The sequence below is a fragment of the Urtica dioica genome, chromosome 3 (assembly GCF_054948205.1).
Source record: "Urtica dioica subsp. dioica isolate 48M chromosome 3, U.dioica_male_clone48M_v1_H2, whole genome shotgun sequence".
NCBI classification, from domain to species: domain Eukaryota; kingdom Viridiplantae; phylum Streptophyta; class Magnoliopsida; order Rosales; family Urticaceae; genus Urtica; species Urtica dioica.
Window position 1 is genome coordinate 41,572,617 of NC_142758.1, and position 13,776 is coordinate 41,586,392.

The 13,776-nt window shown below is 35.7% G+C and overlaps 1 protein-coding gene across 1 annotated transcript; it reads right to left on the reverse strand.

Annotated features, from left to right (window-relative positions):
* Positions 1 to 9,775: 9,775 nt before the first annotated feature.
* Positions 9,776 to 12,569, reverse strand: LOC149402840 (SPFH/Band 7/PHB domain-containing membrane-associated protein family). The gene is made up of 9 exons (XM_089610161.1): positions 12,363 to 12,569; positions 11,736 to 11,859; positions 11,579 to 11,646; positions 11,417 to 11,476; positions 11,167 to 11,325; positions 10,939 to 11,085; positions 10,609 to 10,823; positions 10,388 to 10,496; positions 9,776 to 9,944 (listed from the first exon to the last, which is right to left on the reverse strand). Exons 1-9 carry the CDS (start codon positions 12,510 to 12,512, stop codon positions 9,870 to 9,872), a joined length of 1,107 nt encoding a protein of 368 aa, XP_089466287.1. The 5' UTR covers positions 12,513 to 12,569; the 3' UTR covers positions 9,776 to 9,869.
* Between the last annotated feature and the right edge of the window lie 1,207 nt (positions 12,570 to 13,776).

Sequence of the window (13,776 nt, forward strand, 5' to 3'; positions counted from 1 at the left end):
GTAGCCGAATTTATTATATTCGAATTATATTTTGAATTTAAAAAAAAAATCTATACTTGGCAAAGTTGGTTATTGAGCGTTTTTTTCTTTAATGAACATTATAGCCGTGTAAGCAAATACAGTGTAAATGTTCGTAAATTTTTGTTAATCTCCGTTGCTTTGTTAATTTCTGTTAATTATGGTAAATTTACATATGTGCAGGTAGAGCCGATTTCTTTCCTTTCCTTTAATATGCATTTAATACGGTATTTTTGTTTTCCAAATTTATTTTCTAATTTGAACGGGATTTTATCATAATTACGTGTATTCATTATCTTGTTTGACTTATTCAATCAAATAAATATTTCATTTCCCTTTTAATTACATCACCGAATCTCATATTATGAATTCAAAAAGCTGAAATTAAATTGCTGAAATTATAGCCGTGTAAGCAAATACAGTGTAAATGTTTGTAAATTTTTGTTAATCTCCGCTGATTTGTTAATTTCTGTTAATTATGGTAAATTTTTTGTGCATTTATTGCATTAAATTTTCTCTTTTAATTACATCACCGAATCTCCTATTAAATTAGCTAAATATCCAATTAAATAGCGAAAAAAATCGAAATTAATTGGCTGTATACAATTCAAACCGGTCAAACGTGGGCTAGTGTTTTGATCAAGTAAGTATAAGAAAAAGGGTAAATCAGGTATTTTATATCCATAAATTTCAATAAATGGCTAAATTGCAAAATTTACCAAACGTTGGCTAGATTCCAAAAACTATATTTCAAAATGGCTACGTTGCTAATTTAGCTTTTTTTTTAATATTACGGGAAACTTATTAATTAATGTTAATGATGTATTTACTTGAAAATTACTAATTAATCTTATATGGTAGTAGAAGTTAGTTGAGGCTTGCTAAATACCCCAAGAATCAGTTGCAAAATTTTTGTCGGAGTTGTGATTGGAACCCACACCTTTAAACACGCTTGTCAAAAATGTACTCACCACTTGAGCTACTCCACTTGTTGAGAGACGATTTAATCTTCAAATGGGAAAACAGATAATTTGAAATGAGATGTGACACATAACACATGAGAAAATCTTTGATCACATCCTTCACATGGATAAGACCTAGATTTAACACCTAGGAAGGATATACAAAATACCACATCCCGTCGGATTTGAGCTATTAAACAATAGGAATGATCGTCCTTGTTAATCCATAGCATAATTAATAAGAGACAATGCTTCTTCAACTTCAATCCTAGTGCCGCCACGTGGTGCCGTCAAGCGGCGATACGTGGCGGTCAATTTTTTTTTTCTCGATTTTGATTTTTTTTTTATAAAGAGCAACTCATCTCCCACATGCATCCTAGGGCCGTCACGTGGCCCCGCCTGACAGCGACATGTGGCGGGGTTTTTTTTTTTTTGCCTTCTTTTTTTTTTTCCAGCCTTCAATTTTTTTACATCTTTCATCAATATATTTTGTATAAATTTTTTTTATGTATATTATAATCATAAGAATTAATCTCATTTTTGCCCCCTGGACTCGTAGTCGGAAATGTTGCAAAACTCAACTCACAACTCAAACACTGTTACAAAGCCCCACTTCTGTCAGTATTTGGACGTTAAATTTCAGGTTTTGATGACATGGCAAAATTTTAAAGGGTATATATAAGAGTATTTTATATTATTCTAAATACTTTTAATAACATACATTATTTTATATTATACTATACCAATAAGATACATTATTATACTATATTATACTATATTATATATATATTCTTGGAAAAACTATGTGGTATTAATATTACACGTAGATTTTATATGCTATTGTTTGATGTATAATACACTTTTGCAATTTAACATAACAATATTTATTATTTTATAAATATAAGAAATTTTTTATACTTTCTATTTCTCTATATCTTTGTTTTTTAATTTCTTTTATCAAAATTTAACTTCAACTTTTACTTACCTAAAATTTCTTTTTCCCATAGTACTTCTACGAAATCTGACAGATAGGAAAACATGCAGTATAAATGCATTAACTCTAAAAAAGTTGGAGCAAAAGAAGAATCTTATGACGCAACTAATTCCGCCACCCAAAGGGAGTGATATATTGATAATTGTTGAATTCATAAATATGACAACGAAGGTATCACATAATTCTTCTTTGTCAACTACCAACTATATGTTCAATTGTTATTTGTATATATTGTTTAAACAATTAAATGTTAACTTGAGGATAAATCGGGAAATTATTGGATCAAAGCAACGGCACTGGTCGAAAATTATGAGCAACGTTTCTACTACAAACACCACGTGCGAAGCACGTGTTTCAGACCACGTGTGAAAGAGTTTATTTGAAGTAGACAGCCATCAAGTTCAAATTTCAAATATATATATATATATATATATATATATATATATATATATATATATGATATGATATTATTTTTTATTTCGTTGAATTTAAATAAATTTTTAAACAAAAAATCGTATATATAATCTCTCGATATAATATATATTAAGATCAATATATATTATGTTTACTTTATCATCAAGGAACAACAAAAAATAGTTTTTGAATTTGGTTATATATATTCGTTAGTCCGACTAATATTTTGACTAAAGAGTCTCTCAGGTACCTAATTATAAATAGAAACACATAGTCTCACGTAAACCTAAACAAACTCAACACAGTCATATAACGTACAATGATGGTTGTTAAGGATAACGAGAATCCGTGGGGCCGAGGGGTGGTTCCGAAGAACAAGAGGGGGTGGCCGGGCGTTGCTGTGGTGGCGGAGGGAAGTGACGCTCCGACGAAGAGAAGAAAAGCTGAAGCTCCGACCAGGAGTTGGCCGTACGGTCAAGCCCCGTACTTTACGGAGGACCAATTGGCCAAGTTCCACTGCCTGGTCGAAGTAGCCGTTCGTGAGCGCGCCAAGGAAGAGGCCGAGAAGAACGCCGAGGCCGAGAAGACGAAGAAGAAGACAAAGAAGAGAAGACTGGTGGCTCCACCGCCGAAGAAGGAGAATAAGAGAAGACAGGTGGCACCGCCGCCGAGGAGGAGGAGGAAGGGTCGGGAGAGGATCGGAGCGTAGTTACCGGAGGAGATGAGGGCGAGGCTGGAGGAGGCCGGGGGAGAAGGGTTCCGGATAGTGATGGACAAGCTGCTGACGAAGACGGACACGACGGATAACAACAACCGGCTGTCGTTGCCCTCCAAGTGGGTGGTGGAGAGCGAGTGGGACGCGCTGCTGAGCCCGGCCGAGAAGGCCAGCCTCAAGGCCGGAAAGAGAGTGAAGGTGCTCGTGGCCGACTCCGAGTTGAGCATGAAGGACCTGGTGCTGACCAGGTGGATGATGGAAAACACGCCCGTGCTCAACCTCGCCGGCGACTGGAACACCATCTACGTCTCTCATTCCCTCAAAGAAGCCCAATTTGTGCAGCTTTGGGGCTTCCGTCTCCCTAACGATAACAACAAGCTCGCTTTCGCAATTTTGATTTTTTTTTTGCCACCCGATTTTGATTTTTTTTCCCTTCCAATTTTGATTTTTTTTTACCTTCCAAACATTAATATATTTTGTATAATTCTTTATGTATATTATAATCATAATTATTAATACTATATTATACTATATCAATAACATATATTATCCTTTATTTTTTTTCCGACCATTAATTTTTTTCCCTCTCTCATCAATATATTTTGTATATCTTTTTATTTATATTTTTTTTTCTCCCTCTTTCATCAATATATTTTGTATAATTTTTTTTAATGTATATTATAATCATAATTACTAATACTATATTATACTATACCAATAACATACATTATTTTGAGTATATGTTATTATATATCTATAACATAGTTTATAAAGAGCAACTCCTCTCCCACATGCATCCTAGGGCCGTCACATGGCCCCGCCTCACAGCGACACGTGGCAGGTTTTTTTTTTCGCCTTCTTTTTTTTTCCAGCCTTCAATTTTTTTTCCATCCTTCAATTTTTTTTTTTTCCATTTTTCATCAATATATTTTGTATAATTTTTTTTATGTATATGATAATCATAAGAATTAATCCCAGTTTTGCCTCTTGTACTCGTACCTTGGTTACATTTCACTCATGGAGTCGGAAATGTTGCAAAACTCAACTCACAACTCAAACACGTGTTACAAATCCCCACTTCCGACAGTATTTGGACGTTAAATTTCACGTTTTCATGACATGGCAAAATTTTAAAGGGTATAAGAGTATTTTATATTATTCTAAATACTTTTAATAACATACATTATTTTATATTATACTATACCAATAACATACATTATTAAACTATATTCTACGATACCAATAACATACATTATTTTGAGTATATGTTATTATATATATATATATATATATATATATATATATATATTTTGGAAAAACTATGTGGTATTAATATTACACGTAGATTTAATATGTTATTGTTTGATGTATAATACACTTTTGCAATTTAACATAACAATATTTATTATATTATAAATATATGAAATTTTTTATACTTTCTATTTCTCTATATCTTTGTTTTTTAATTTCTTTTATCAAAATTTAACTTCAACTTTTACTTACCTAAATTTTTTTTTTCCCATAGTACTTCTACGAAATCTGACGGATAGGAAAACATGCAGTATTTTGAAAACCTTTGAATCATAAAAGAATTTTTTTTCTACCTTTTGTTTTTTTTAAACATCATTGGCAACGATTTCGCTATATTTAATTTAATACAATTAAAAGTCTTCAACTTACCCTATTTTACTTATTTTTCTTTTTCACTTTTTAAAAGTAAATAAAAAAAATTGATGACGCGCGCATGGCGCGCTTTTTAAACTAGTCCACAAATAAGTCCAACCCATGACTGAGGGTTGGATATAAATACAAATCACACAACAAAAATAGAGATACACAATCCAAAATCTAAACATCTTTATGCAACTCATGTCGGAGTCTCACTTTCTACATTTACTTCGAATTCAAGCGATTTGTTTTACCTAATTTATTTAGTCACTGGTTTGAATTTCACTCGAGTCTAAGAGTTTCTTGAGTCATCCAACTTTTTGTGTTTTAGGGCCTTCTCACTCTTTTCGCGTTGTGCTTGTCTACGGAGATTTTGATTTGTCTGCAGATCGAGCATCTACAAACATCGCTTATCTTTACATTCCAAATTCAAGAGTTGATTGTCGTTCCTCGAATATATTTCAAAGTAGAGCAATTTGAGTTCAAATATTATTGGTGGGATTGTATGATGTTTTTATTATTTTGACTTTTATAAGAGTATCTTGTAGTACATTTGTAAGCAGTTTATCAGTAAATATTTGCTACTGACATTAGTCTAGTGCAAGGTTCAAAATATCGGCGATATATCGTTTTTTTTTACACTTCGGTAAAATATCATCAATAAATGTTATCGTTTTATAAAATATAGGAATTATATCGCGACATATCGTAGTTTTTTCAATTTATCGCGATATTTTGCTTAGTTATAAATAGCAAAATATCGGACCAAATTCAAAAAATATCGCCAAAGTTTTATCAGACCAAAATCGCTCGGTCCTTTGAGAATTTTATAGCATATCGCCGATCTTCATCAAGCCTTTTTCTCCGTGGAAAATCGCCGAGCGTCGAAGGAATTTTATGTCATAACGCCGATACTCGCGCTATATATCCACCATGAATGCATGGTAAGGTCCAAAATTTGATTTTGATTGTAGAATTTTTTTTTCATTTTTACATTGATTTAACTGGAGTTTTGTTGAAATTTTTGCATATTTGAGATTAGTACTTGATTATATTTCAGATCCCCAACTTTTTTTTTTAAAGTTCCGGCTAGTTTTTCAATTTTCTGGCAGCCCACCACCCATTTTGACGGCAGTCGGCGAATTTTCCGACGAGTTGAAAATTTTCAGAATCATTATTTTATAGAGGTTAGTGTAGAAATTAGGATATTCCGGCTTGTGAATTGGAATTTATGATTGTGGACGGGAAATTGTGATATTGAAATTAGGATTGATAAATTGTGATTTTAGAAAATGTGAATTAAAACTTGTGATTGTGATTAAAAAATTGCGAGTTATAAATTGTGATTAAGATTGTTAAGTTGTGAATTAAAAATTATGATTGTGATTGTGAATTTTTCATTTACATAAATGGAAATGCGAGAGCATGCACTAAAGTTCCTCCCGAGTTTCGAACCGAGATCAGAGAAATGCTTCTAGAAAGCTCCCAAAAGAGGCAGAAGAAGAAGAATTCTGATATTAACGTCGGTCAAAGGTTGACACAAACTCTTGAAGATTCAGATGAAGAAGTCGAGGCTGAAAAAGAGTTGTTCAGACAATTCAAAAAGAACTGTCAAGAAGAAGCCTCATAAAGATTTGCTAAGGGGTTTGAGTTTCCCGGTGGAGGCTAGGGAACAGTGTTCCTCGGCTCCGTCTCTAAATCAAGAGTGCGAAGCAAAAAAGGATCTGGAGATTGTGAATCCGCGAAAGAAAAAAATTGTAGGCCGCCAAATTAGAAAGTTTTTCATCCACGCGAATATCGTGTTCAACAAAGTAAATCTCATCATTTCAAGAACATGATAGTTGGAGTCGCCGAAGCGAGTAAGAAGTTTTTTTAAATGCTTAAGTATAGAACTAGTTATGTTCCGTCGAGTTTAAATATAAATTTTTCCGTTATCGTCGTAGAGGTCCCGGTGTTCCTATTCCCTCGCCTTATGAGATATCCTCTGTGTACTTGCCGATAGAGGTTATAGACTTCAAGAAGTACGCTGATGCACAACGACCCATGTGGTGACAATATGGATGTACCATTATGTCCGACGGTTGGACTGGGACCACGAAGTTGAGTATTTTCAACATAATGGTATACTCCGCTGGACGTACAGTATTCTTGAAGTCTATCGATGCGTCGAATAAGATCAAAGATTTTATGTATATATATGGTGTGGCGAAGGACGTCATACACGATATTGGGGTGCACAACGTCGTGCAAGTTGATGCTGATAACGGCTCGGCTTATGTTAAAGTTAGAAAAGAGTTGATGAAGAAGTACCAAGTATATTGGACGGCGTGCGCCACACATTGTATCGACCTCATGTTCGAGGACATCGGGAAACATCCTATTATTATGTAACCATTTACGAAAGCTCGTAACATAACGAAGTTCATTACAACTACTTGAACGTGTTAGCAACAATGAGGAAATTCTACCCGACTGAGCTTATTCGCCCTGGGAAGACACGATTCGCGACGAACTACTTGGCATGTAGAAGCATACGCAACAATAGAGGCCAGTTGCGAAACATGTTCATACCAGAATCGTGGGAAGTGTCCAAACTCAAGAATTCTGCCGCCGATAAAGTTGTGGAGCAAACGGTGATGGGCGCCTCTTTTTAGACTTCCATTGACATGGTTTGCTCCATTTATGAGCCGATGTATGCAGCTCTACATGTCGTGGACACTGAAGTGGTTCCCACTCTTGGAATGATGTACAACGTGTTTGAGCCGATGATTTCACGTTTGTCCCACCTTTAAGGCAAATAATGGGTGGTAGGCATTGTGATTGAAAGGTGGAAGAAGCAGCTACATCATTCGTTACATGAAGCAGCTCATTGGCTAAATCTAAGGCTTCAATACAACCCCAATATTGACACGCGTAGCGAATATATGCAAATGGTGACTAGAGTCTTCGATAAGCTGCATCCGCACGAAGACTGCACTGATATTGGCAAAGAGGTAAGCAATTGTTTGATTTTAAATTCGATATTGAGTACATGCATATTAATTGAAGCCATGTACTACTATTTGTATAAATGATTTTTTCCGTGATGCAAAAGGTGGATTTGGATAGCGAGTTGCCATAGTCGCAAGAACGAACATGCCACCAAATACGTTATTTTTTTCATTTAAGAATAATTATCAAGTTGTTAATTACACTGTATATGACTTGTTTTCATTTTGAGCGGAATGGTGGAACGCTTTTGGGCATGAATGTCCCACATTGCGAAAGTTGACAATGCGCATCTTGTCCCAAACAGCATCATCGTCCGCATGCGAGAGGAATTGGAGTACGTTCGCATTGATCCACACCAAACAGAGGAACCGATTGGCTTACAAACGCTTGGAGCAGCTTGTATTTTGTAGCTACAACCAAATGCTGCAACTCAGAGATATGGAAGCACTAATGACGGGGTGGATAGGCAAGATCCTTATGACATCCTCAAACAATCGATGGTGAAGGTGGGTAACGAAAACTTAGATGAGGAAATCCTTGACTGGATTCGACCAATCCGCCTCGATGATGATATTGGTAACCCGAATTCTGAAGTAGCAACCGAGGCTCGAAATCTAGGTGTTGACATCGATCGAGTTATGCGGGATGATATTGGCCCCGATGGTGGTAGTATTGGTGGTGGTAGTACTCACGGGGGTAGTACTTATGATGGTAGTTCACATGACAGAGGTGTCGAATATGCTGGTTGTGGATATAGATATAGTAGTGATTACGGGGTGGATATGGTCGGGGTGGTGGTGACCTAAGGGGCCAAGGAGATGGACGAATTTGGTACTCCATGTGATGTTAGCAGTTTTGGCCGAGGTGGTGGTGATACTGGTACAAATGACACGTTATATCACTATTCACATTTGAATTTTTTTTTTGTTGCGCTCCACCGACTTATCCACCTCCCATGTATCATGCTTCGAATATTGATATTGATCAAATTTCTTTCCAATTTGATACGATATCAATCTCGGGATCTGAGGCTAATATCTCAACGACCGACATTCAAACTCAGTGCGAATAGTTTCCTATCCTCAACCTATTTATCGGCCTGGATCAGTACAACTACGAAATGCACATCAAAACCTACATGGAATACTATTCATCATACATGTCGTAGCCCGTATACTGTCAAGGTCAGCTGGTGCAACCCTATACGTTTCTACCTCTTCGACACTCAACCTACAACTAATTCGGAGTTTCAAAGGCTGTAGTTTTCTACTCTTCTTTAATTTGAAGCATTTGAGAAGTATTTTATGTTTTTAACCTCTATTTTAAGTTTATTTCTTGTCATGAACTTTTTAGTATTTGATTTTGTATTTTCATAATTTGAATTTCATGACATATATATATATATATATATATATATATATATATATATATATATATTTGTTTGTTTAAAATTATATTTTTGTTATATGATTTCTGTCGATATATCCGTCGATAATCGATATAATCGGTAGTCGGTATTGAAATTGTTATAGAACATCCGTCAATATTTCCGTAAAATCATAACTTCGGTACGAGTATGGTTATCGATATTTTAAACCTGGTCTATGGTGCAGCCATTAAAAATAAAAAATAAAAATCATGACTCAGAAATTTATAAATTAAGTGGACAAGTTGATCGCATGGTACCTCTTTTTTCAACTAGATTAATAAAACCGAGAAAAGAAAGATGATGGAGTCACGATAACAGAAGAAAATAAAAAAATAAAAAATACATTACGACATTAGTTAAGAAGAGAGGACACATATATCTTTAGTTTTTGGCCCACGTGGCCAGTTTAGTATATGGATACGGTGTCTGTACAATATTATTAAAATTTGCAAGATGATTTCGTACTAGTTTGACTTCTCACAAACAGCTGGGCAGATCTTCCCCAATAAAGACAGAAAAATAGGATATCTGTTTGTTCACACTTACTATGTCTGCTAACAGTATATTCGCTCAAAAAAGTTGAGAACTGGCTCACGTAATATGTGTATATATTATTCAAGTGACTGAAATCTACTACCATAAAAGTTTAACCAAAACCATGTAAAATCACGCCCGTGATTAAGCAACTTTTCTGTTAGAAAATTCTTGTAGATAATTACCTAGCAACCGTTGATCCAACACCATATTCGGCACCTGCAAAACAAAGCTACTAAGTTAAGCTTGGACATGGACACAAAGCTCTACGTATATATTATTAGATATACAAAAGTTGTTGCAACAAATGTTCAATCAGAACAGCGCGATCGGACCCGGTGCTAATCTACTCTAAGAGAGAATTTTGTGTGAGCGATGCAAATGTAGTGTGAGAATTCTGACGAGATGCGTGTGTATTAATTTTCATGGATTGTGTGTTAATTTTCACTGATGTGGCGACATTTGTAATTCGTTTGACTAGTCTTATCTCGGCTTCTCCGCTTGGACGGTTAATGCTTAAAGTCTATGCTTTAAACTTGTGAGCCAAATGCTACTGTATATTTCTAGTATAACACCTTCGAGCTTCTGCTCGGATATCTAGCTTGGGTTTTTTTATTTTTGTGCAATAATAAATACATATGCTTAAAAGAGTGAAATCAAACCTTATCTCCAAAGAAAATTTTGGTATTGTTGGCTATAGCTTCGATGAATCTCAGCTCGAGAAACTGCGGGGTAAGCTTTAATTTGTTTGCTTCGGCTTCTTTGGTTACCCTGAAATAATGATAAAATTTAAAAAAAAAATTAAGTAATTAGTCAATGCTCGAGCTGAAATTGAACCCCGTGTGCGAATTTTTGCGAATAGAGTGAGTGAGAGCATAATCACTGATAGAAGTTGGCATCCGTGAGGCTCTTTTGGCGGTCCAAGTACATCAGGTTCTCGATCTCTTGCTGCTTTCTGGAACTTTCTTTTTCCATTAGCTTTTGTTCCATGAGGATTTTACTCACGCCGGCATTTTTCTCGGCTTCGCTGATTGCCAACTTCTTCTTAGTCTCCGACTCTTTCTCGACCACTCTCTGGGTCTCTATAGCTATCAAAACCTATAATAAACAAACCAAAAAATGGTATTAAAAAAAAATATTGATTCAAATGCGGATCATCATATTGACTAAGGAAAACAATGGAAAGGTATGAAAACAGAGAGAGAGAGAGTGCCTTTGTGCGTTCCTCTTCCATCTGTTCAAAGTTTCTTCTGATACTCTCTGGGATCGTCGGCTTTGTTATGCGAACGTTGATAATTTCAATACCCGGAGCATAACGCGTGCAATCAGACTGAAGAGCTTCTTTCATCATTTCATCAATCTGGCAATGTTTGGCATACTGATTAGTCTACAAAAAAAGACTATAGGCCCGTTTTTTTAATATGCATTTTTTTTCCCTTGCCTGGTCGAAAACATCAATATAGACTTCTTGAAGAGTGTGCGAGCTACAAAATTGATTGATCTCATGATGGATCTTATCGTATATCCATGTGTTGTCGTAGTTCACACCGTAATCCATGAGTGTCTCGTAGACGTATTCCTTACGAAGCCGGTTCACGACCTGAACAAAATGTTTAAATCATTGGGGAAAATAAAAAACAAAAGAAAATATTTTGAGGCATAGACTTTGTTCAATCCAAGAAGTGTCTTACCTCTATCTTCTCAAAAGTTATCATAACACCTCCTTTTGTACCACATGGAATATCCCTCACCTGCATTACAAAAATCATCTTAAATTTAAAAATACAATAAAAATCGAGTGAAACGCCAAACATCAAAATCTCTGAACTCGGCATCTTGGTTAGAGAACTCACCAAATCTGTCTGAATGGTTACTTGAACAGGCTCGAACTGCGTTATCAGAGGTAACTTAAGACGAAAACCTGAACATAAAACACGATTTCATTCATAAATGGCAATAAAAAATTTAAAAATAAATCAGAAACGAGCTCCAACGTAGAACGGTTCAGACCTGGATTGGTAATTTCCTTCAAGAGTGCACCTCCTTTCCAATACGCACCAACATGACCTTCTGGGACTTGATGCAAGATCGATAAGCTGTTGCTGATATTCGATGAGGACGAAGAAAACAAAATCTACGACTTCCACAGAAATTTTCAGAATCAGAAAATCAGCCATTTATCTTGTAATGAACAACTACAGAGTCGAAAACTCGAAACAAATTTCGGTTGTAAGTTATTAGTGATATGGTTCAAAAGATTACCAGAGCTTCTACATACCTTGCTTTCTAGAACGAAAAAACTAACAGAGAAAAGCAATGTACAAAACCTAAACTCAAATTCACAAAGCTTAATACATGATCTGTTAGGATAAACAAAATATATACATAAATAAATAATCATTACTTTGCGATGAAAAATGAAAGTGCAAAACCTAGCATTGTTCTTCAATGCAAGTCGCAAAAAACAAAAAACAAAAGAAAATGAGAGTTTTAGAAACGGATAAATTGGACGAAGAGTTGATCAATCGTAGGCTTCGATAACCAACAATGATCACCAATATATGCACATCAAAAGAGCGGCAATTGAATACAGCATTATACATATATAGATATATCTAGAGAGAGAGAGAGTAATACGAAGGCAAAGCCGGCGAAGAGAAGCACGAGCACTGTGGGACCAGCGGACGATGACTCCGCGGCGGCGGGTCGAGCCGGAGGCGGAGAGGTTTCAGGTGAAGGGATGAGAGGGCGAGTTGGAGATCGGTGTTGCTGGTATTGCTCTTCCATGGAAATTAATTTTCGATCTTACGGAAACTCACTACACGCCAAAACTTTAAAATATCTTAACTTCTCTTTTTCTCAAGGAACATACTTTATTAAATAAAGTAAACTCTTTTTCTTTTAGGAGAATAAATAAATAAAGTAAACTCTTTTATTATTTTACCAAATAACAGTCTTATTAAGTTATATAACTACAGGGCTACGGCTGGATATAGCCCATCTTTGATTAATTTCTTGTAAATAGGGATGGCAACGGGTACGGGTAAGGCCGGGTACACCTATTCCGTTACCCGTACCCGCTATGATTTTTTACCCGTTACCCGGACCCGTTTACCCGGATTTTGAAACGGGTCGGGTAACGGGGATACCCGCCGGGTAAACGGGTTAAAAATGTTGGACCCGTTACCCGTTTACCCGGTTAAAAAAAGGGTAGCGGGTCGGGTAGACCCGCTTACCCGTTTATAAAATAAAAATCTATCAACAATATAAAATTTAAAAATAATATATCATCTTTAGGTAAACATATGATTTATTATATTTTTAAAAACAATGTTTAAAATATATCATCTAATTAGGTAAACATATGATTTATTATATTTTTAAATATTTAAAAGTTAACGGGTCGGGTCCCGGGTAACCGGGTACGGGATGGCTATTCCGTTACCCGTACCCGGACCCGTTAAAACCTTAACGGGTATTACCCGTTTACCCGTTTACCCAAAAAGAACGGGTATTACCCGACCCGAATAAATCGGGTAACGGGCCGGAACGCGGGTAACGGGTCAAATTGCCATCCCTACTTGTAAATAGTCAAGTGGACTTATTAACAGGTTAGTAAAAGGCTTATTTAACCCAGTCAAACATGTAAAAAATAGGTAGTTAATAGACTGTCACGTATGCAAGTTGGCTATTTACAAAGTATTTACCAAATGTTGACTAATTTACAATTCATATTGTTTAGGTGGCTTACGTAGCCAATTTTAATGTCACAGATTTTCCATTAAAATTTGGTAAAAACTCATCAATACAGGAGAAAAACATCTTAGTACATGGAACAGTTCAAATCTAAGTTGAAGTGAAACTAACATCAAGTTCCGGTAATCGCACGTTTTGTGTATCCTTCCGACAAGAGCAAGAACGACGAGCACAATAATCGAGTACACATAGGGCTCTTTCAACAAAACCAAAATTGGTTGATGGAAAGATCCACTCAACCTCGGTCTGATGACCACGAAAAAGATGCTTATTCAACATGTATAAAACAAAACCT